The sequence below is a fragment of the Lactuca saligna genome, chromosome 2 (assembly GCF_052625555.1).
Source record: "Lactuca saligna cultivar CGN05327 chromosome 2, ASM5262555v1, whole genome shotgun sequence".
Taxonomy (NCBI): domain Eukaryota; kingdom Viridiplantae; phylum Streptophyta; class Magnoliopsida; order Asterales; family Asteraceae; genus Lactuca; species Lactuca saligna.
Window position 1 is genome coordinate 141,830,068 of NC_136418.1, and position 23,644 is coordinate 141,853,711.

The 23,644-nt window shown below is 34.8% G+C and overlaps 4 protein-coding genes across 5 annotated transcripts; 2 read left to right on the forward strand and 2 right to left on the reverse strand.

Moving 5' to 3' along the window:
• The first annotated feature begins 594 nt into the window (after positions 1-594).
• LOC145030181 (uncharacterized) lies at positions 595-1,719 on the forward strand. Its single transcript, XM_078978588.1, has 3 exons — positions 595-910; positions 1,217-1,375; positions 1,481-1,719. Exons 1-3 carry the CDS (start codon positions 595-597, stop codon positions 1,717-1,719), a joined length of 714 nt encoding a protein of 237 aa, XP_078834714.1.
• A 3,465-nt stretch (positions 1,720-5,184) lies between these two features.
• LOC145031869 (uncharacterized) lies at positions 5,185-5,668 on the reverse strand. Its single transcript, XM_078980517.1, has one exon. It carries the CDS (start codon positions 5,589-5,591, stop codon positions 5,232-5,234), a length of 360 nt encoding a protein of 119 aa, XP_078836643.1. The 5' UTR covers positions 5,592-5,668; the 3' UTR covers positions 5,185-5,231.
• A 5,957-nt stretch (positions 5,669-11,625) lies between these two features.
• LOC145031870 (dihydroflavonol 4-reductase-like) lies at positions 11,626-13,989 on the forward strand. Of its 2 annotated transcripts, none has more exons than XM_078980518.1 (6): positions 11,626-11,783; positions 11,886-12,055; positions 12,145-12,342; positions 13,039-13,198; positions 13,287-13,494; positions 13,566-13,989. In XM_078980518.1, the coding sequence occupies exons 1-6, from the start codon at positions 11,663-11,665 to the stop codon at positions 13,819-13,821; spliced, it is 1,113 nt and encodes a 370-aa protein (XP_078836644.1). In that variant the 5' UTR covers positions 11,626-11,662; the 3' UTR covers positions 13,822-13,989. The 2 variants fall into 2 exon arrangements, with proteins under 2 accessions (XP_078836644.1, XP_078836645.1); XM_078980519.1 differs by having other exon boundaries at positions 13,287-13,479.
• Positions 13,990-14,131: 142 nt separating this feature from the next.
• On the reverse strand, positions 14,132-17,469 carry LOC145031871 (soluble inorganic pyrophosphatase PPA1-like). Its single transcript, XM_078980520.1, has 9 exons — positions 17,269-17,469; positions 15,586-15,721; positions 15,444-15,472; positions 15,274-15,339; positions 15,021-15,128; positions 14,881-14,946; positions 14,610-14,730; positions 14,449-14,530; positions 14,132-14,366 (listed from the first exon to the last, which is right to left on the reverse strand). Exons 1-9 carry the CDS (start codon positions 17,452-17,454, stop codon positions 14,324-14,326), a joined length of 837 nt encoding a protein of 278 aa, XP_078836646.1. The 5' UTR covers positions 17,455-17,469; the 3' UTR covers positions 14,132-14,323.
• Positions 17,470-23,644: the final 6,175 nt, after the last annotated feature.

The window sequence follows — 23,644 nt, forward strand, 5'->3', positions numbered from 1 at the left end:
CCAAGATCTGTAACAGTGATCTAGGGTTGATCCCCAGGAGCATTCTGATCTGAGCTCCTTTTAAATAGAAGTCGACCCTTCACAGCTGCTTTAGCCAATTTTGCACGTTTGTAGGCCACAATACTCGGAGCTTGAACAAGATCTTCTTCAAATCAATCAACAATACTGATGTTTGAGCAGATGTCACAATGGGGCAAGTTTAAGCTAGCACCAAACCAAGGGGGAGATTGAAGGGTCTAGTTAGTGGTTTGGTCTAGGCTTACATTTTAATAAGTTCTTTTGAGTCATTATTAGGTTTTGGTAGGTTGTTTAGTTGTTTACGGCCTAGTAGAGAGTTTACGGTCGTAAAACTAATATTCGGCCGAAGTCCTCAATCCCACTATATATAGGGGTTGGTTAGGTCATTAACGGTGGTTGATGCCACAAGTATTCACGGTCATAGATAGCAAGTTGTACCAGGCGTTTTATTCAATATAAGCATGTGCAAGCTTGTTTCAGTTTTTTTTCTACTTTATTTCTTATTCTATTTGATTGTGTGATTGCTTGATCATTGGTAAATATCCGTTTTGAGGACCTTACACGACTTAACAAGTTATGGACAATAGACTATGCCTTAAAGTTTCTATTGAATCCATTAAATGGCTCATGTTTCAAGGATGTGCTTTAAGAGGTCATGATGAACAACCTAACTCAAGAAATCAAGGGAATTTTCTTGAATTAATTAAGTTCATTGCTTCTTATAACAAGACTGTTGCTGATGTTGTGTTAGAAAATGCTCCTCAAAATGTAAAGTACACATCACCAGATATCCAAAAAGAAATATTACATGTTTTAGCTACAAATGTACAAAAAGCAATTCGTGATGAAATCGGGATGTCAAAATTTTGTTTAATAGTTGACGAGTCTCAAGGTGAATCTAAGAAAGAGCAAATGGTTATTGTTTTGAGATTCGTTGACCAAGATGGGCATGTCAAAGAATGATTTTTGGACTTAATTCATGTTAAAGATACAACTTCATTGACCTTGAAAAATGAGATATTATGTTCTTTATCTTATCATAAACTTAGTGTTCAAGATATTCGGGGTCAAGGATATGATGGGGCTAGTAACATGCGTGGAGAATGGAATGGGTTGCAAGCTTTATTATTAAAGGAACGTCCATACGCTTATTATATACATTGTTTTGCACATCAACTATAATTGGCTCTAATTGCAGTGTCTGAAGATGTGACTGAGGTACATAACTTCTTTAAAACCTTAAACTTTGTAGTTAATGTCATCTCTTCTTCTTCCAAACGTAATGATCAATTGCAAGATGCTCAAATTGCTGAAATTTCTCATTTAACTGAGGTTGGAGAAATTGAGAGTGGAAAAGGCATAAATCAAATACAAACATTGTAGAGGCCTAGAGATACTAGGTGAAGCTCTCATTTCAAATCAATATGCAGTTTGATAAGATTGTTTGATCGATCTTGTGTAGTATTGAATGGCATTGCTATAAAAGGTTCTACATCTTCTCAAAGAGGTGATGCAACATATGCACTTACACATGCATTATCATTAAATTTTGTCATTGCTATGCACATGATGAATGAAATAATGGGGATAACTAACAAGCTATGCCAAACTTTACAACAAAAATCTATTGATATTGTTAATGCTTTATCATTGGTTTCTACAACAAAAATATTGATTCAAAAGTTGAGAGATGAAGGTTGACAATCGCTTTTGGACCAAGTGGTTTCTTTTTGTGAGAAAAAAAGTATTCTTGTCCCTAACATGAATGAAACTTATAGATATATAATTCGCCAACGTCGTGAAAAAGATAATATAACCATACAGCATCACTATCGAGTTAAAGTATTCATTGCTGCTACTGATAGTCGGTTACAAGAGTTGAACTCTAGATTTAATGAGTCTGCAAGAAAGCTTCTCCGTCTCAGTGTTATGCAAGATCCAAGAAAATCCTTAAATATTGAGGATATATGTAAATTTGCAACATCATATTATCCTATGGACTTTACGGAGCACGAAAGGAACTTGTTGAAACTTGAGTTACAACATTATAAATTAGATGTGCAAAATCACCCACACTGAAAAATTCTTCTATAATTTCTAAGATGTGTAGAGGCCTGCATGAAACAGGAAAGTCAATTACTTATCCTTTGCTTGATAGATTGATTCGTCTTATATTGATTCTCACTGTTTCTACTGCGACATCTAAAAGAACATTTTTCAGCAATGAAAATTGTGAAAACACGACTTCGAAATACCATGAATGATGATTTTCTTAAAGGTTGTTTCCTTGTTAACATCGAGAGAGAGAGATTGCTGATACATTTCATACGGATGATATTATAGATGATTTCTATTTCATTAAACAAAGACGAGCACAACTTAAAATGCATAAGGTACTATTTGTTATGTTTATTTATATTTTAATTTTCTAAAATGAACCATATATATCTATGTTATAATTACTTATTTTAATATTTTGTAGATTAATGGATGAATATGAATCGATACTTTTAGTTAGTTGAAAACGTTTGAAGATTAAGGCTAATGGAGACAAGTTTTTAATTCTTTATTATTTTTTTTAAAAATTTAGACTTATTAATTTAAGCGATATAAAATTATATTTTAATATATTATTACGATGTGAGCCCTTTAATCTTAATTCTTGGCTCCACACCTCTTAGTCATTTTTTTTGCACCAACATAGATAAGTTTTTAATAGTAAAAAAAGTTGGCCCCTAAAAGTTTTGATCGAGTACAAATTACCCTTTCTCTAAACCGGGTCTAGGCTCACTGCACACCTAGGGATGTCAAAAAGTCCCGTGGGAGCCCGAATCCGTGGGGACCCGATCCCGAATGGGGAATATTTGTTTAAAAAATTGGGGACGGGGGCGAGAGCGGGGGCAATATTAACCTCCGTTTTAGTTTCGGGGGCGGGGGCGGGGGCGGGGGTGGATAGTCCCGTCCCGAACCCCCAATGTGGACCCCGTTAATATATTATTTATATTAATAAATATTAATTATAAAAATATAATAAATAATAGCAATGATTTTGAACTTCCAAAATTTAATTAAATATCATGTTTTTAAGCTTATAGTATAACATTTTTAAGATGTTATAATATGTTTATCTTAAATATATAAACGTATGCTATAAATAACTATTTTGCTTAAAAATAACTTCTTTTAGCATAAACTACACCTTTGTTCGCCCAAAAAAAAGTCAACCCAAACGGGTGCGGGGAAACGGGGGCGGAGGCGGGGGTAATCCTGGGATTCGGGGATGGGGGCAGGGATGGGGAGGCTAGAGATTTCGGGGGCGGGGGCGGGGGCGGGGGAGCAGAATAATTTCGTGGGTGGGGGCGGGGGATGCTATCCCCGTCCCATTTGCCCCCGTTGACATCCCTATGCACACCAAACACTCTTGCTTGCTTTCCGACTGCTTTATAGCCTCTGATCACATTGAGCTCTTTTGTAAGAACCTTCCGATTCACAAAAACATTTGTTGCGGAAGGTACAAAACAAACAACAATATTATAACTTCTATAAGGTTTTGTACAAAAAGCTTCTTAATGAATCATGATGGTTGTGTGTCCAAATCCTAACAACCATTTTATTGAAAATCAATAATCACTATGTACCTTCAATTTCATATCAACTCTATAACGTTTTACATGAGAATGAACATAAGTAATGTTGTAAAATTGGATTGTTGGCACCAACAATCAAACTTTCGTCTACTGAAGGATTAAAATGTGTAATGTTTTACATTAAATTTAAAATCAAATATATATGATTGAACTAGATTTTGCTGAACATTATGGTTATAATGATCCTAAACCTTATTTGCTTTGCTGTCAAGTAAGTTATATATTAAGAATGTTTCCTATTTATGTGTGTGTGTTTTTTTTTTAATTTTTTTTATTTTTTTTTATTTTTTTTTTTATTTTTTTTTTAAGACTATTATATAAATATATCTATCTAGATATCTTATTTTACTCATTTCAACATTTTCTTTCTCTCCTTTTTTCCTTGGAGATTTAGCAACAATGTAACCCTTTACGAGTGTTGTTTTGATAGTGGTTTTTTCCGATTTGGGTTTTCCAGTTTATATCGTAGTGTTCGTGTGGTTATTCTATTATGTTTTTCCACATTAATAGTTGATCTATTTTGTAACAAATGGTATCAGAGCTCATTTATTTTATAACACAATAAATTCAATCAAATTTTCATGGACGGAAAGAAGCTCTTTTGATTCTTAATGTCATTCCCTTTTACACTAAATTTAATATCATATAGTATCGAAGTAGATTCTGTTGAACATTGAATTCAATCAGACATGTCAATTAAAGTCAAAACACCAACACATCATTAATGGTGTTTATACCGCTACAACAAGTTCTACAACAAGTTCCTGGTTCTTGACGATTTTTCATTCTACAACAAGTTGTAGGAGAGGTCGATATACACGGTTTCAACTGAAGGTGAAAAACCAAAGTAAACTAAAATTTTTAGAGGAGATATTGAGAGTAGAGATAGATTTTAAGAAATTCCTCATTGGGAGTAATGATCTAACATGCATTTTGCAAATACGGTCATTAGATAGATGTAGTTATCTTGGTGAAGTGATAAATTCCGAAAATTTGAGTAAATCATTGTAAATTAAAGAATATAATCAACACGAATGGAGAGAGACACGATAGATATACATGAAACACATAGAGATAAGGCGACTAGAGGCATATAGATTTAGAGCTATGTGATGGCAGGGGGGGTGAATCTGTCACTGATGAGACGTGGAAAACCGTTGGGAAGAAAACAAACTTGAAAGAAAGTGTATGGGATGAACAATTAGGTTTTTTTTAGTATTTCTTTAAAAAGTACAATTATAAAGTAATAATTTCCAAAATACCATGACAAATATTTTTTAGAAATACAATGCTTTAGTAAAAAATTCAAGATTTATAAGAATACAAAATGGTACTACAATGTGTTTACAAATACAATTACTAAAAATGGTATAAGATCTAGTGGAGGCATCTAAGATTATATATATATATATATATATATATATATATATATATATATATATATATATATATATATATATATATATATATATATATATATATATATATAACACTACTCGATTGTGAGAGGTTTACATAATTTACGCACCAAAATATCAGATTTCATTCCTTGATTGAAACAAATGATCAGTAGATTACAGGCATATTTGAATTTGGATCCCAGCTACCTCCTTCCTTGAGGTATTGCATGTACCTTGAGAACTCTGGTTTAGCCGTCGCCTTCTTCCTCCGGCTCCTGTTCTCGAATAAGCTGAACAGTGGATGAACTTTACTCACTTTCTTCACTTGCTTCTCTATGAAATCCATTTTCGCCGGAACTTTGGGTGCTGACACATACTTTAACGGCAAGTCGCCGTAGAAGTTAGGAGGCAACGTCGCGGATCTGATCATCTGAGGCTCCGGCAATAGATAGTCGTCAACGGTGGGTTCGCTGATCAATTGATCGTATCCCCGGCGACCTCTCCTGGTGCTCATCGCTCTAAACATGGCTACAGAATTGTAGTGAGAAAAGGGAGTTTGTGTATTGAGTTTGAGTGTTGTAATTGGGAAAGCGAGGAAGATGACAGGTTTTGTAGGTGTGGAAATTTGTTCTCATGGTCTTGTATGGTAGGCGATAAAAAGAAAAACACATTCTCGGAAAGTGTGTTTGATGTGAACTCTTTTTTCTTAAAACGTGACGTTATATTTATAAATTAATATTATGTCGATCTCCACGACTTTTCGCTCTATGAAAATGAATATAACATATTAACACAACAACATGTGCGATATGATTGATGTATTTTATTATAGTCTAACAAATATAATACTATTTAGTTTTATCACTATAAGCATATCAGTTGAAAAACATATTTACTTTGATTTAATAAGTGTGTCGACATATTAAACAAATGTTACGACTACTTAATAACAAGTTAACGATTTGACTATAAATAATTAGGACGTAATGAAAATTAGAGGTTGATTCAAGACACGATCTGTAAACAGAAGAAGATTAGAAAGGAATGTATTATTCAAATATTCAAATGTTATATATATATATATATATATATATATATATATATATATATATATATATATATATATATATATATAAATATAAATATAAATATATATATATATATATATATATATATATATATATATATATATATATATATATATGTTCAGGTTCATTTGAGATCATTCTAATTTTGTGAGACCGTAAGACCAAATCTAAAAATAATTTTAAAATGCAAAATAAATGGAAAAATCCAAAAATTCTTATATATATATATATATATATATATATATATATATATATATATATATATATATATATATATATATATATATATTATAGATGGAACCTACGGGTTATTGTGTGGCAAATACGTATTCTATCTTGGTATCAGAGCTATCTTAGAGCTCTCGTTTCTATCTCTCTTCCTTTCATCTTCGGCCCCTGGTTTTCTTTTCCAGTCTCACCATGTCTACTCCTGCTCCACCAATTATCTAGACATCCTATCTAGTCTGCATCTGTGAACACCCTTAATAACATGGAGTTTAATTGTCTAATTCTTAACCCAGTAGATACATTGCTTTTAACTATAACGCCCCGTTTCTGATATGTAATTTGAATCGACTTTATTTATTTTGTACAGGAACTCGAGGAGTTGGAGGCCCCAAACTCGTCGAGTACAAATGGATTTTTGGAACACGGAACTTAAAGTCTACTCGACGAGTAGGGTTGCCATAATGAATCGTGATTTCAAGGTTTTATGATTCATGGAACTCGACGAGTTGATGGACCAACTCGGTGAGTTGTGTCAACCAGATGTTGACTTTGACCAAAGGATGACTTTAACCAGGGTGTTGACCTTGACTTTGACTTTGACCAAGTTGACCCTTCAAGGGTATGAGCATGAAAGGATAATTAAAGGAAATCTTTATAGGTAGGAGTTTTAGTGACGGAGATTTCAAAGTCGATGTCACTTCAGATACTTCACAACATTTTAGGTAAGTTACCTTCTAGTAGAAGTGGGTCGAAGGCACCAATGTCGGCCCAGTAGTAGTTGATTATAGTTGAGATGATTGTCTTTGTGATAATTATCTGGTATGCCACTTTATGTTATGCTTTATGTGATAGTATGCTATGATATTATGTGATAGTGGTAAGAGGGGTAAGATAGTCCCTGTTATAGGTTGAAAGAGACCGATCGGGTAGGCTAGCACCCAGACATGCTAGGCAGTATGTAACTTATATGTTTGTGTACTAGGATGATATGTGGTAGTGATAGGGGTGAAATAGTCCCCGTTACCGGTTGAAAGAGACCGAAGGGGTAGGCCATCACCTAGATATGCTAGGTAGTTACCGGTTGAAAGAGACCAAAAGGGGTAGGCCAACACCCAGATATGCAAGACGATTACCAGTTGAAAGACACCGAAGGGGTAGGCCAGCACTCAAATATCCAAGGCATTAGGTTATTGTATGTTATGTGGTATGATGGGGGAACTCACTAAACTTTGTGCTTAAGATTTTTAGTTTTGGTTTTAGGTACTTCTTCTTCGAAGGGAAAGGAACCGACATGATTGCAGCGCATCACACCGCTATTTTCTACTCAATGATATTCTTGGGATTTGTACTCTGATATGTTGACATGTGTTTTGATATGATACTCTGGCTTGATATGACGACTTATGTTTTTGGATGAAATAATCTTGATAACTATGGTTTATTTAATAATTTAAAAGGAAATTTTTTGTCATGATTTTTAGGATGTTACAAGTTGGTATCAGAGTCTTGGTTTAAGGGATTTGGACACACCTTCTGGGGTTTCTGAACTGAAATCAAGGGTTTGGAAGTCTTTACAAAGAAAATAATTTTTCAAAAAAAATAAAATAAAGAGTTTTGAGAAAGAACAAGGAGTGTGATGTGTGTAATTAGCCGAGCTCAAGTAAGTTTTTCCCAAGATACCCATACATGTTTGCAATGATAGATGATATGATTATGAGAACTACATGCTACATTAGGGCTAAGGATCAACTAAGATGCCTTGTATGCCTGCTATATGTGCTTATCGAGCTATATGATAGTACGGATTAGTCATTGATATGATAGCCATGATAGGATATGTTTGGTTTGGGTTACTCAAAGCCTGAATGTTGTTATCTTTGTGCTTTAGGAATCCTAGCTATCTTTAGCTAACTAGTAGATGAATATGTTAGGTTACATATTATGATTACTAAATAATTTCAAAAGGTTAATGTAGCCCTATTTTGCAGCTCTTGTCGGTGTCCAACCATTGTAGGGCAGGGTCTCTCATTCAAATTATTTGGTCTTAGTAATATGTAATGGTATTCTCAAGCTAGTTAGGGGGAGGTAGTAGGAACTTCTTATGTAGATGATGGCGAAGAGAGGGTCGGAGATTACCCTAGGTAAGCCTAGGATAAGATTAGTACATAGAGAAATATTAGTGAAAGGGACTTGGTAAAGTCAAGGCAATCCTTGAGGAAAGTACAGATAGATGTGGAAGGTAGTATGGCCCCGTACTACTGAAAGCAGAGGATTCGTACTCGAGTCCAGGAGGGTTGAGATAGAACCAGGGAACTTGTGGAGTGTGTGAGACCTCTCGAGGTTATGTATGACCCTGACAATTATGTGTTTTGTTTCAAAATGGTGGTGAGACATCATGGAGCAGCAGGTTCAGGGTCTGGATTAGGTTCAGGTTCAGGTTTGGGTGCGGGTTCCGAGCCGGTTGATGATGGATTACGCAAGTTCATCGCGTCTGAGATTAAGAAAGGAATCCTTGAGGCAACCCTGTGATTTTTAGGTCGATCAAGGAAGGGATCATCAAGCTGTTGGGGGAGCGGATTATGGCATTCTGGAGTGACATGGAATCTGGCCAGACAAGGATGCACACACTCTCCTTGAAGGACTTCAGGTGATGTGGTGCGTCATACTTTTACGGAGCGAAGGACCCCATTATAGCCAGGAGATGGATTGCAAACATCGAGTCTACACAGTTGACTAGCTTCTGCCCTGAGAGGTCGAAGGTCCGGTATGCTTGGGATGTTTGAGAGACAGAGCTAGAGACTGGTAGGAGGCAATCAGTGATTCGTTGGGAGCCCCAACCATTGAGGTTATGACCTTGCCGGACTTTATGACCACGTTTAGGGATGAGTTTGCACCAGTTGTGGAGCTTCGACAGCTAGCTAGGGAGTTTAATGATATGAGGTAGGCGATTGAGTCAGTGGTGGAGATTACCGCCAAGTTCAGAGAGAAGGCCTTACTGGTGCCTCAGTATGCAGGTGATGAGGAGATGAGGAAGACCCGGTACCACGACATGTTGAGGGCTGGCATCTGATAACATGTCAGGTACTCGGCATGCCCAACTTTGGACGACATGAGTGTGTGGGTGAGTGAGACAGGGATTGATATAGAGCACCTCAAGAAGAGTAAGGCTGAGACTAGGCAGACAACTGGGTTTTTGGAAAAGAAATTCAAGGGATTCGACTCTAGGTCGAAGGGCCAGTAGGGCCGGAGCCGTTGTGGGAAGTGCGTCAAGACACATGATGCAGCTAAAATTTTTTCAAAGTTGAAGTTATTGAAAAATTATCTAAGGTTATTAGTGTTAAAAGAAATTTCCAATGGTTGTATGATGTATAAGGAAAGATATGTTAGAATTTATCTTGGTAGTTTATCATTGATTTTGCATCTAAAATGCTTGAAATATTTTCCTTTAAATTTGGTGTTTTTTGTAAATATTGTAATTATATTTGTGTTTTTGATGATATTTGTAATGAATTTTTATAAATGGTATGCCTTTTGAATCATTAATATATTTGATTTTTTGTTTTAGAAGGACCCTTTTTCTTATTTCACCATAGGACCGATCCTCTTTGGTAGATGAGGTAGAGGTCTGCATGAGGGATTTCAACTTTGTTGTCTATATATACAGGAGCGGTTTTAGGCCGGTTTTGGTGTGGCACCGACAACGCCTGTTTTTTTTGTCCGCAATGGAAAAAATTTCAATTTATTTTACCTAATTTTCATGTATCGACAACACTTATTTTTTCTCAGCAATACCTATTGTGTATTTCTACGTCCGCCCCTATCTATATAGATCTTGAGTGAGTGTGAAACATACAAAGAGTTAAAGACAAGAATGAAGGAGATATGCAAGATAACATAAAGATTAATGTTATACAAAATGAAGAGTTTGAATATGATGGTTATGAAGCTCAAGCAGAAGAGGAAATACTACAAAAGGCCTCTTATGAAAATACATCAAACAATACAGCATAATAAATTGTTGCACGAAATAAAGAAATGGAGAGTTTGAATCTTATGATTATTTGTAAATGAACATTTTTTTCGGTTTTTAATCCTAATCGTTATAAGTGACAACCTGTCCCTTAGATGTCGAAATCAACACACAGACTATGTTCTCTTGTTTTGCGTCTCTTCATGGCGTGATAATGGTGAACACAATCACCATCCTTTCTGTGGTGGCACGAAATCGAATATAAAATGTGTTGGCTATGAGTGATGTGAAAAATATACCTCACAAAATTACTAGATAAGTTTATTATTTGGATAAAACCAAATTATCCCATTAAATATTTATAATATTATGATATTCGTTTTGTTGAATTGTTTGCATTAAAATTTTAAATTTTATTTTAAATTGGTTTGGTTATATTTGTTATATAAATCTTTCCATATTTAATATTTTATTAGTTTTTAGAAAAAAAAATTAAAAACCGTTACATTTAAAAAAAAAAAAAAACACTCATGTTCCCGGAAACATTCATATACTTATATCAGATGTGTCAATCAATCACGTCGTATTCGGATTATCAGATCGTGGGTTAGAAAGTTCAATCCGGATATGAACCATATAAATATTTATGTTGTCTTGTTTAACATTAACATGGATATGACCCGCGTAAACCGTCTAATTAAAAGGGCTTGTGGGGTCCTAGGTCATTTCGGGTTCGTAGGTCAGAATCAAGTTTTCGGGTCAAACAAAATAAACGGGTTCACAAAGACTACCAAAGTATTTGCTAATCAACCTGCAAAATAAGGGTTGGAGGTCACAAGAAATAAATATATATTTTAATTTTGTTTTTTTAATATTATAAAAAAAGAGTCCAAAGTCAACTCACCAAAGTATTTGCTAATCCGAATACTACCAATATAATAAACGGATAGATGATTCAGAAAAATTCAACCCAAAGATATTTATCTTCGTGGTGGATTCATATTGTGTCACGAATTAACCACCCTTCTTGAGATATCAAGTATGATCTCAAAGATATGATTTTGTGTTAAGAAAAGTGTATTTGTGAATTTAGAATAACCCCAAAACCACCTTGGTGTCTAACCAACCGGTCAAACGTCCAAGCATGATACCCTCCTCCATCACCCCTCATTCTCCATCGTTTATTATCTTCCTAGTTGAATGGTGGGTTCGGCACGTGCTGTTCAACTAAAACCCCATCTATATATAATATTATGTTACAAAAACTGATCCTCATCATTAATCAATCATCACAAATACATCAAAAACAACATGAAAGAGGATTCTCCGACCACCGTGTGTGTCACTGGAGCTGCCGGATTCATTGGCTCATGGCTTGTTATGAGACTTCTTGAACGTGGGTACAATGTTCATGCCACAGTTCGTGACCCCGGTATACATATATAGTCCTCTCGACTCTTTTTTTAATTAAGATATTGTTGGTTGGTTTTGTTAAAAGTTAAAACAAATATATAACGTAATTTTGATCAAACAGATGACGTAAAGAAAGTGAAACATCTATTGGAACTACCAAAAGCAGAAACAAACTTGACGTTATGGAAGGCAGATTTGGCACAAGAAGGAAGCTTTGATGAAGCCATTGAAGGTTGCCATGGAGTCTTTCATGTGGCCACCCCTATGGACTTTCAATCCAAGGATCCTGAGGTAGCTACATGACTAATGTTATACTTTTTGCATGCATATTCCATTCTTGTGGGGATGATCGATAACGAATATTATTATGTATATTACAGAATGAGATCATAAAGCCAACAATAGAAGGTGTTTTAAGCATCATAAGATCATGTGTGAAAGTCAAAACAGTCAAGAAACTGGTGTTTACATCTTCTGCCGGGACTGTGAACGTGCACGGAAATGATCAACTTCCGGTCTATGATGAGTCTCATTGGAGCGATTTGGACTTCATCTACTCCAAGAAAATGACTGCTTGGGTACGTTTCAATTCGTTGTTTTTATTATCAATTATATTTCATACAACAAAACAAAAACACATTGTTTAGCGGTTTATGCGACCCATTTAGTAAATTAATGCATTTTCAAATTGATAGATAAGTCATTTGAATTTATTAGAGTTTTACGGTTTACATAATAAAATATATTTTAAATAATTAAAAGGTTTTTTTTCATTGAAAATGGTACCTAAAATAATAGAGTTTAATCTATTTATTAGGCATGTCATCCTATTCAACTCTCTTGTTCATCTATGCATTATATATCCTCTAACCGAAAATGGTCTCAAATATATATATATATATATATATATATATATATATATATATATATATATATATATATATATATATATAAACATAAAAGTACATAAAGTGTATAATTTGTCCCCACTTCAGTATATGACACTCTTTTATAGGAATAAAAACAAAACCCAAATTTCGGAATTTTAATTATTGAACATGTAAAGTTTTTCCCGGGATCCACGGCTATTTCGTTGGAACGAATGATAAAAGAATATAACAATAATGAAAATTTACAAAATGGAAGGAATCATATTTTTTTTGGTTCATGTGAATAAATCATTCTATTTGTTTCCTATTCCATCATATCAAATACTACTAAGTTCAAATACTTGGTCTGCTAATTGTATTGTTTAAATTTGTGAACAAGCGCAGATGTATTTCGTATCGAAAACATTGGCAGAAAAAGCAGCATTCGAAGCAACAAAGGAAAACAATATCGATTTCATTAGTATCATACCGACCTTAGTCGTTGGTCCATTCATCACTCCCTCATTCCCTCCAAGCCTTATTACCGCACTTTCTTTAATCAATGGTACATACCACACCCCACAAAATCATAAAAAGGAAGGTATTTTCTATATATGCTCTCACTTTTGTGTGTGTGTTTACACTTCAACCAGGTGAGGAATCACACTATTCGATCATAAAACAAGGTCAATACGTGCATTTGGATGATCTTTGTGAGTCCCATATATACCTATATGAGAACCCGAAAGCTGAAGGGAGATACATTTGCTCTTCCCATGATGCCACGATTCATGAATTGGCAAGAATGATCAATGAGAAATGGCCCGAATACCACGTTCCAACTCAGTATGAAAATCTAAAGTTAGCGTTTTTTTTTTCTTTCATCTTGTTTGTGTTGAGTGTTGATATTCACATATATGGTGATTTGGTAGGTTTCCAGGGATTAATGATGAGTTACCCGTAGTTTCTTTTTCATCAAAGAAATTAACCGATATGGGGTTCAAGTTTAAGTATGATATGGAGGAGATGTTCAAAGGAGCCATTGATAGTTGCAGAGAAAAAGGATTTCTTCCATATTCCACAATCAAGAAGAAATTGATCACATGTACTGGAGACCATGTTCATGATGTTCTTCGTTCTATCAAAGACCAAGTGATAGAGTATCAGGGGGCAAATTTAGACTTTTGAAAAGTATTGTGTCTCATTATAAGAAGTCGCCTTTATGTGTATGTTTGTATGATTTCTTTTTCTTACCGGAAAGATACTGTCGGTGTAGGAGCCACAAATGCATCCTTATCAACCACTGTATCTTTATCATAAATATTAAAATAAATTGAATGGAAGAACTTGATACTATGACGAATAATGGTGCCAAAATTTTGAAACTTGGACTTAAAGTGAGAATTTCAATATCCCACAAGGACCATTTCTGTAATTTACGGTATCTTATACTGCATCCTAGATTATTTATACGTATATATTTTATTTAGTGACAGTATAAGAAAAGATGTTTTGTTTCTGTTGTTAAAATGTGTAGAGCAATATTCCATCACCACAACAGCCCTTTTAAACCTTTGTTCTTGTTCTAGAAACACAGTAACGATGATTATACAAACCATCAACATAACCCATATATTATTATTATATTACTTTCAAGGATCCTACCACATAATAATAATAACACCAATTTTTACTGCCTCAAGCTTTCAACGATGTAGGAGGCGTACAGATCCCTGCAATCACAAATATATATTCATTTGAAACACATGCAAGAAACACAGAAAGATGAAAGATTCTGGATTACTATTTACTCACATGGAATACTTGATAGCTTCAATTGCATCATTTGCAGGGAGGAAATCGTTCACTTTCACTGATTTGTTCTCGTTCTTCTTGTCTGTATCAAGTTAATTAAGGCTATACAATGCCCCAAAATAATAATTAAAATAAATAAATAAACGCAAATTTACGGATACAGTCCTCGAAGAAACGACGAATTTCAGCAAGACGATGGGGAGGAAGTTCTTTGATGTCAGTGTAGTGGCGAAATTCAGGGTCGTCTGCACATACTGCTATGATTTTGTCATCAGATTCACCCTGCAAAACCAAAAGAAAATTCAAATTGGTCAAATAAGTCAAACAATGGAGCTAAATGCAGGAAACGACACAAATTAACATAGTTTTATGAAAACAGATGTTTTGTTATTTAATTAAATAAGAAAATTTAAAATTGAAAAGGACATGTACCTGGTCAATCATAGGCATTAATCCAATAGCACGCGCACGAAGAAAGGTGCCCGGGAGTACTGGTTCCTGTACAAGCCAATTAACTTCAAAAATATTATATAATCGACTTTTTTTTTTTTAATTTTTTTTTAATTTTATACCTGCATGAGTACCAATACATCCATGGGATCACTGTCTTCACAAATGGTTCTTGGGATGAAACCGTAGTTGTGTGGGTAAACCACAGATGAGTAGAGAATCCGGTCAACCTGTTTTTTTTTTTTTTTTAATTTAAAAGTCAACAATGCACCAACAAATGTAGAAGAGATATAAGAAAATCAATTATCTAAAATTCATTATTGTTATTAAGCAGAAGGAAAATTGATAAAAAGGTAGTAATAAGAAGAACCTTACCTTGATTAGGCCACTCGCCTTGTCAAGTTCGTACTTCACTTTGCTGCCTTTTCCAATTTCAACAACCTAACATAAAGTTACACCATTTTAATTAAATAAAAAAAAAAAAAAAATCTTAATTTACAAGAATTAGCAAAAGCACAAATTGACAGAAATGTCGAAAAACATACACAGTTGAAAACCGCAGGTGCACCTGGACCTGCATTTATCAAACACAAAAACAACACCTTTAAGAAGAGTGATTGTTAATTGCACACTAGATTTTTATAAAACTCTGATTATGAATAGAGTATTAGAAAATAAAGGATTTACCAATTTCCAAGTCATGCCATGGATGAGCAGCAACAGCTCTTCGTGACATTGAGTTGAGAATCCTTTCATTGAGGCTCACACGATTATTTCCAGAGCTTTTCTCGCTTCCTTTTCCCTCATTGTTAGCCATGTGTACCTTCAATTTGAAATTATTTAACAAATTATAATTGTGAAACTATCACTTCTGATAATACAGATTAACTGTATGAAACTGTTGAGAATATCCTCCACCTGCAACCTTTTTATAAGAAGACCCCACAATTGACATTAAGAGTCAAATGAACGAGTTTTAGCTTCTAAAAAGTGGGGGCTTATTTTAAAAGAAAAATTGAAATAATTATGGGACCATATAAAAGGTATACAGAAAATATTTTGACCTTACTAACCAACCAAATAATTCAAAACATAAAGGCCAAATCTATTGCTACACCAACTTTACTATAAAAAATCCATTTATTTCTGTTTTCGTTATTATTGAATAGTGTGTAATTGTGAGAACAGAATGTGTATTAAATCAAATTCTATTTTTACACTTAAAGATATGGCGACTTTGATGATAATCATAGATTTACAAACGAAACAATTATGCATTTATGCTAAACCTAAATTTTGCTCCACAAATGAATGAGTTGCTTAATTTTTTTTTTTTTAACAAACTATTGTTTGATTCAATAGACCGATTCCCATTGTTTGATTCCAAAAACTGATAAGAATTCTTCTGATTGTAGATTAAAAAACGATTATTAGATAAAACTATGAGAAAGTGAGAAGAACATTTCCAATTGATAATTAAAAACGATCGATGTAAAATTTGAGTTTCAGAAGTTTCAAAATCGAAAATTAGAAGACTTTTCTCCAAGTCAAATGGAGGAGTATTGAAAAATGAAAATTGCCAGAATCAAATTGGTGAAACGTAAGTGCATGTTAATCTGGAATGAAATTAGAAGTAAATCCGATTAATTAAAACGATAATCCATGAAACGAAGATTCAACACTTAATGTATACGCTTTGTTTTTGGAAAAAGGAAAAAAAAATTATCCACGCGAACAATCTTGTAACACTAAACGACTTCAAATCCATACATCTGACTGGAGAAGATGAAACAGAAAATTAGAAGATGAGCCCTAACAAACAAGCTCTTCGATAATCATACTAGGAACTTCTATCATTCCAACATCTGGCAATTGATCAAAAAAACGGATGAAATTTGCCGGAATCAAACTGGTAAAATGTAAGTGCATGCTAATTTGTCGTGAAATTAGAAGTAAAAGTAAATCGGATAAATCAAAACAATAATCTATGAAGCGAAGATTCTACAAAAACACACTTCTGCTACTAATAAGCCTTCAATAAACATACTAGCGCCTTGATTCATTCCATCTTCTGGAAATTGATCCCAAAAAAACCATCGATGATGAACGAAACGACATACTAAGAAAAAAAACAACCTAACCATCAGTCTCAAACTCATTGACTTAGAACACAAACTCATCACAGCAAACTAACAAAAAAGACAATCGAATCAAAAACTAATTAACTAACAAAAAATTTACCAGCAAAAAATCAGTGAAACAGTGAGTCTGTATTCTGTTCTTCTCCTTAACATTTTCACTTTGTTTACTTTTAGGACTAGTAATCAACGAAGGCCATTGAAGAAGAAGAAAAAGTAGAGAAAAACTTACAGATTGAACGATTGACAGCGAAATCGAGTTCTGGAATGGAAAAGAATGTGAGGAGTGAGAAAAAAGAAGAGAGATATTGGGGTCGGAGAGTGAACGCACAAATTTGACGCTTTGAAACCTTTTTCTGAAAAAAGGAACGGATGGTCTACGGAATCTGCGAACCGTTGGATTGGCAGGGAATATCATCGACGATCTGTACACGTGGATAATACGCTGTTTAAACAGTTACTCCTCTTGCACATGAAAATGGAATCAATTTTAACTAAAATTTGATGCGAATATTTGTTTATTTGTATTGCATACTTTATAGCAAAAATATATGACATTCGTTATACTGTGTATTGTTTCGCATGTCGTTTTCAATAAAGAATCGTTTTTTTAGATTTGTTTTCAATAAAGATTTGTGGTGTTTGTTTTTATTTAGGAATTTTAATTTTTTTGTTGGACAGAAAGAATTTAATATGGCATGTTTGTTTTCCAGAATAGTACAAAACTAAAAAGCTATGTGCGTAAGTACAAAAACACAAAAAACCTTCTAAATTGTATAGGCCTTAGCCCTTAGGCAAGAGGGAATGATGTTATTGTTCTACCAGGGCAAATGGTGGTGGTGTCATCTATTTCATACAATGGACAAGGAGAGGGAAGAAGAAATAAAGAAGAGAAAAAGAGTGAAAGAATAAAAGAAGGATACAGGAGAGAAGTGTGACACGAGGAAGCGCCTAGGCCACAACCCTGGACGGTGTTCGCATTAGCTAAGCTGACATACCTCCCTAGCACTAGAAGAAAGCTCCAGCGCGCCCGAAGGCTCCAGGAAAAAGAGTTTTTCGGTTTAGAAACTCTGCCCAAGCAGAGCCCGGTTTTCAAGCAAACCTCCCAGTTTCGTCAAAGAATATCATTTTAAGAAGCGAAGTGTTGTCCAAATCACCACCTTATCAAGTGAGTACATAGTTGTAACGTCCTTAGATCCGGGCTAGTCAATTTAGAGACGATATGCGTCAAAAATGGATTTTTCATGAAAAATTATTTAGAATGAATAATCTTAACTAAGTTATATTATATGTTACAAGGTTTCTGTGGATATAAAGAACGTCAAAAACGGAGCTCGTATGCGAAAGTTACGCAATTTAGAAGTTTGACGAGTCAAATTACGCCGAGCGTAATTTGAGTACGCCCAGCGTACTCAGAGGAGTGCAAGTTGTCTGACCAATACTCGAGTGCCACCAAATGATGCATGCAGTGACGTCGAAGTACGCGCAGCTTACTTGGAAATTACGTCCAGCGTAATCCCAGACCCAGCAGCCTATAAATAGAACTCGAGATCAGCCATTTTCCTTGCGATTTTTCTTCTTTTCTCTCTAAGCTTTGCATCGTTTTGTGTGCCAATTATATCCCGAAGCCCCGGTATCATTCCCGATCCCTGAAGCAAGTTTCGAAGTCCCGAAGATCCCGAGAAGTGAGATTCCCGAACTAAAGCCCTGCCCGCGAGGAGCCCGGTTTTTGTGAAGATCTTCCAGATCTACCCAAGAATACTAATTCTACAAGTCGTAGTGCTGTCCGATCATCTTCTAATCAAGTAAGTGTGTGGTCACTTTCTTCTTACACATAAATATTAAGTATTTGCTATGAAATACGTATTATGTGTGTGTATAGATATATACATATATATATATATATATATATATATATATATATATATATATATATATATATATTTGTTGTTTATTTGAAATAACTGTGGAATGGATAAATTATATAGGTTTTAATGAGTTAAACCGTATATGTATTTTGTATCTACGAATGTGTTGGGTAGCGCATGGGTTGATGAGATTCTTGGTATGGGATAAAAGATGATTTGGATCATAAGATATAAGAGTAAAGAGATAAACTTGTTATAGATTCGGGAGTATGGATTAGATCAAGAGGTTATTTTTAGATTCGGGAATACGGATTAGATAATGAGGTAAATGTTAGATCCGGGAGTACGGATTATGTATTTTTGAACTAAGTGTTCATATGACAGGATATCATGTGCATAGTCCCTTTCATGGACATAATTTTAATACAAGTATTGATTAAAGTGTTAATTATATATGTATGTGAAGTATTTGTTCTTGCCCGAAATATGTGTTATATATATAATTGATGATATACAACGTACGTACCAGTTATGGTCCCATATGTGTTAAGATGTGTATATATTACTTAAAACTTTGTGTTAAGTATACTCGTAGTTAGCATTTCCAAATGGAGATAGTATCGAAAATTGATTATAGGCATCGTAGGCTTGCCTAGTGATGGGTTAAGACTTAAATAGGGATGTTTAGTTCCATTAAGTTTGGACATTGGGTAGCCTCTTATTAAGAATACGTGTGTTGTGAGATTGATGATCGGTGGAGTACGTCTTACGTACAAAAATACATTTTATGTACGAAGTCCTTTTCAAAGCTTTGTGTCTTGGGTGTTGCTTGTGCCAGAAGTACCATCATGTACAAAGTCTTTTGATAATTTTGTGTGTCGGTTACGGGAGCGTACGGGAATACTCTATTAGTATTTCCCCATACTTTTATTTTGAGAGAGCTTTGGAGTCAACATTTCTTTTATGAAGTGATCGACCGAGCTTCATATGTCAGCGTTTCCTCTCACGAAGTAATTAAGGGAACTCCGTAGACTGCTTAATAAAGTGCATCGGTAATACACCACTGCTAGGTATGTCTGGTGTTAAACTACTGGATAGGGTGCATCTGGGGGTGAAATACCTCATGTATTCAGACCACAGCCTAGGCATTAGTCGGTGTTTCCATTTCCGATGCCGGATAGGGTGAGTCTGGGGGTTCAGACCACAACCTAGGCATTAGTCAGCGTTTCCATTGCCAGATAGGGTGCGTCTGGGGGTTATATACCTCACGATATTCAGACCACAACCTAGGCATTGATAATTACCCATGACTTAATTGTCTTGTGGTTCTTTCTTTTACGAGCGAAGGTTCGTGGTGAAACTTATTCCATTCCCCTCAATTGATGTCTTTATTGATCCTCGTTTGCTGCCAGGGAATTTCCGAAGCAACTTCATCAGTTTGTGGTTCATATCGACTCCTTAGGCTAGATCTCGTAAGATCATTGTATAGGGTCAATATGTGGGGATCGACGGGATGGGATATATTGTTTTAGAAATATAATTTATATGTGTTTATAACATTAGTGGTTTCGCAGGATCGAGATATACTTTATTATCACGGTGTTTGAACTAAGAGCTTTCATTCTCTGTGTTCCTTAGGTGATTGGGTTCACCAGGGATATTCGAACTAAGTGTTCATTAGATATTTGAACTTAGTGTTCATCAGGGATAATTGAACTAAGAGTTCATTAAGTGTTTGTGAACTAGGTGTTCATTGGGTAATATCGGAACTAAGTGTTCATTAGGTGTTCTTGAACTAGGTGTTCATTAATTATTGTGAATTGCGTGTTCACCAGAGGTAATCTAAGAACCTTTGCAACACTAGACTTTGTGCCAGTTCCTTAGGGCAATCCATAAGAATGAATGGGAGAAGGGTAACTGGTTCATAGGGTGAATCTTTAAGAAATAAATGGAGACAATGGGGGTGGGTATTTGAATTGATTGGTTGATAATTAAATATAATAATTATATTATTGTGGGTTGAAAACCCTATATGCTCACCAGGCTCCCAAATCTGACTCACTCAGTTTTCTTTGCATTACAGGTAATGGCACAAGAGTATAAGTTGGTGGACTTGACGAGAGATTTTGGATTATAGGCCAGTAGTTATGAATAATTGTTGTAAGGTCTATTTTGTTCTGTTTATGATTTTGGTCTCTATTGAACATGATATCCCGAGATTTTGTTATATAATGAAAATACATTTCTTTAAAGAAATGCTTTGATAATTCTTATCATATTTTGTTTTGGGAACAAATTCCGCAACAATTTTCTTTAAACGATTACTCTGATTTTAAAAACAAAGCATAAACAAATCGGTCTTTTCTGGCCGTGAAATTGGAGATGTCACAATAGTCACTTTCATCTTACACATAGATCTGAAGTATTTTATATAAATTACGTGCTATGTGTGTGTGTGTGTGTGTGTGTGTGTATATATATATATATATTATCTGTTTACCTGAGATGTATGCTGGATGAAAAGATCTATACTTCTTTCTTCTCAAATCTGAATTTTTTCTTTCAGATCTAAACTCTTTCTTTTAGATATGAACTTTTTCCTTCAGATCTAGACCTTCTCACTTCAGATCTAAACTTTTCAGATTTAAACTATATATATATATATAATACTTTGAGATCTATGTTGTATGAAAGATTTAAACTTCATTTTTCAGATCTGAACTTATATGTATTTTTTATCTATAAATATGTTGGGTAAAGCATGGGTAGATTAAATAGTTGGGGTGTGATGACATAAAATAATGAGAGGCCTCGGTGTTAACGATGATCTAGTCATCTAGCAGAGTATAGATGACGACCACAAACTTTTCTAGGAAGTCTAGTGGAACGCTAGCAGGCTCACAACTTGTAGGTGTTTATTTGAACTAAGTGTTCACCAGGTGTACTCCATTCCCCTCATGGTTTCCTTATTTGACATAAGCAGCTGAGGTATCCCCTAAGCAATGTTGTTACCCCGATGATGATCCTTAGGCTAGGTCCTTTTTATTAGATGTTTTAGGGATGTAAAGTGAGGATAACGAAAACTGATAATCAAGGTTTGTTTGGTTTGATGAAATTAATAAACTTATTTATTGTGGGTTGAAAACCCTATATGCTCACCAGGCTCCCCAGCCTGACCCACTCAGTTTTTTGTATTATAGGTAGTGGCAAGAGCATTGTTGGATGATCTGACGAGAGATTATGAATTTATAGGCCAGTAGAAATATATGGAATGTTGTAAAGGCCTATATTGTATTCAAGACCAATTTTGTCTTATGATGTTTTGTTTATGCTTTTGATCTGTATTAACAATGACATCCCGAGTTTTGTAATTTAATGAAAATACATTTCTTTAAGAAATGCTTTGATAATTTTTTATCATATTTTGTTTTGGGAACAAATTCCGCAACACCTTTCTTAAAAAGTTACTTTGATTTTATTATAAAATCATAAATGAAATCGGTATTTTTCTAGCCGTGAAATTGGGGATGTCACAGGTCACAACACAAAATTTTCATTAAAAATATTTTAATAAAAATTATTTTTCCCTCAAATATATTACAGAATTATACGTGTAAGTTTTTCAAATATTTCTCATATCCCTATTCTCGCATAAACGCAATGGCAGGATTTCATGTACCCAGAGACCCCTATTTCCCTAACCCAGGGAACGGTGGTTGGATCGAAGAGGATCCCGAGGAAGATCCTGAAGAAATAATGGAGGAAGACCCTGAAGATGATTCAGAGGAACAAGAAAATGAAGAGGAGGATCAGGAAGACACCGACTCGAAACTAGAGGTCTACAATCCACCTCCTGTCCTCACTCCTAGACGGAACTACCAGGGCCCGACGCCTCGATGGGCGGTAGATTTGAAGAGATGGAGTTAGGAACAAGGCTAGTGCCCTCCCTATGGTATGAAATGAGGTTTCTAAAACCTCGATAGAGGGGGCTCAGCAGACAGGGCTCTCCCTGTCAAAGTTCGTCGCATCGCTCGCCATGGTGAACAAGCAAGGGCATCCGCTAACCACATCATGGAGGTTGGCCCCTCCACCGAAGTCATCGTAGTTCGTCTTTTCCATCTAGACGAAGTCCATGATTGGACTCGAAATCACACCAAGTGTCACACCCCAAAACCGATAACGGCGGAATACGTTTCGGGGTGGAGGACGTAGTGTACAGTATCATCACAATTGCATAATAGTAAAAACAAGAAACATACAACCATTTCATTTACATAGTGAGTTTAGTTACAAGTGTGTTTCGTAATGTTCAACAAACACCAAAAGTAATACAAAAATAAGAGATGGATCTTGTATGCTCCACCTTCTCCAAAATGTTGCACCTATACCTGTCTATCTTTGACCTGAGGATACAAGTTATTTTGAAAACGAATATCAGCATAAATCTGGTGAGTTCATAAGAGTTTAGTGTGAGTTATTGTATCAAAAAGCATTAGAACCGATAGTATGAAAAGTTGTAAATTTACAGTTATAAGTAGTAGTAAAACCTAGAAAAATCCTATATTTTCCAGAAATACATTGTAAGTGAAAACCTTTAAGAAACATGTCATTTTCATCTTTGAAAACCATTTATCGTAAAAGTATAATAGTGACTCTCCAATAAGTAATGCAATATGGCAAGTTATGCCTAAAGTCAATAATAGTGGTACCAACTTCCTTTAGTATTAGATACTTGGTTAC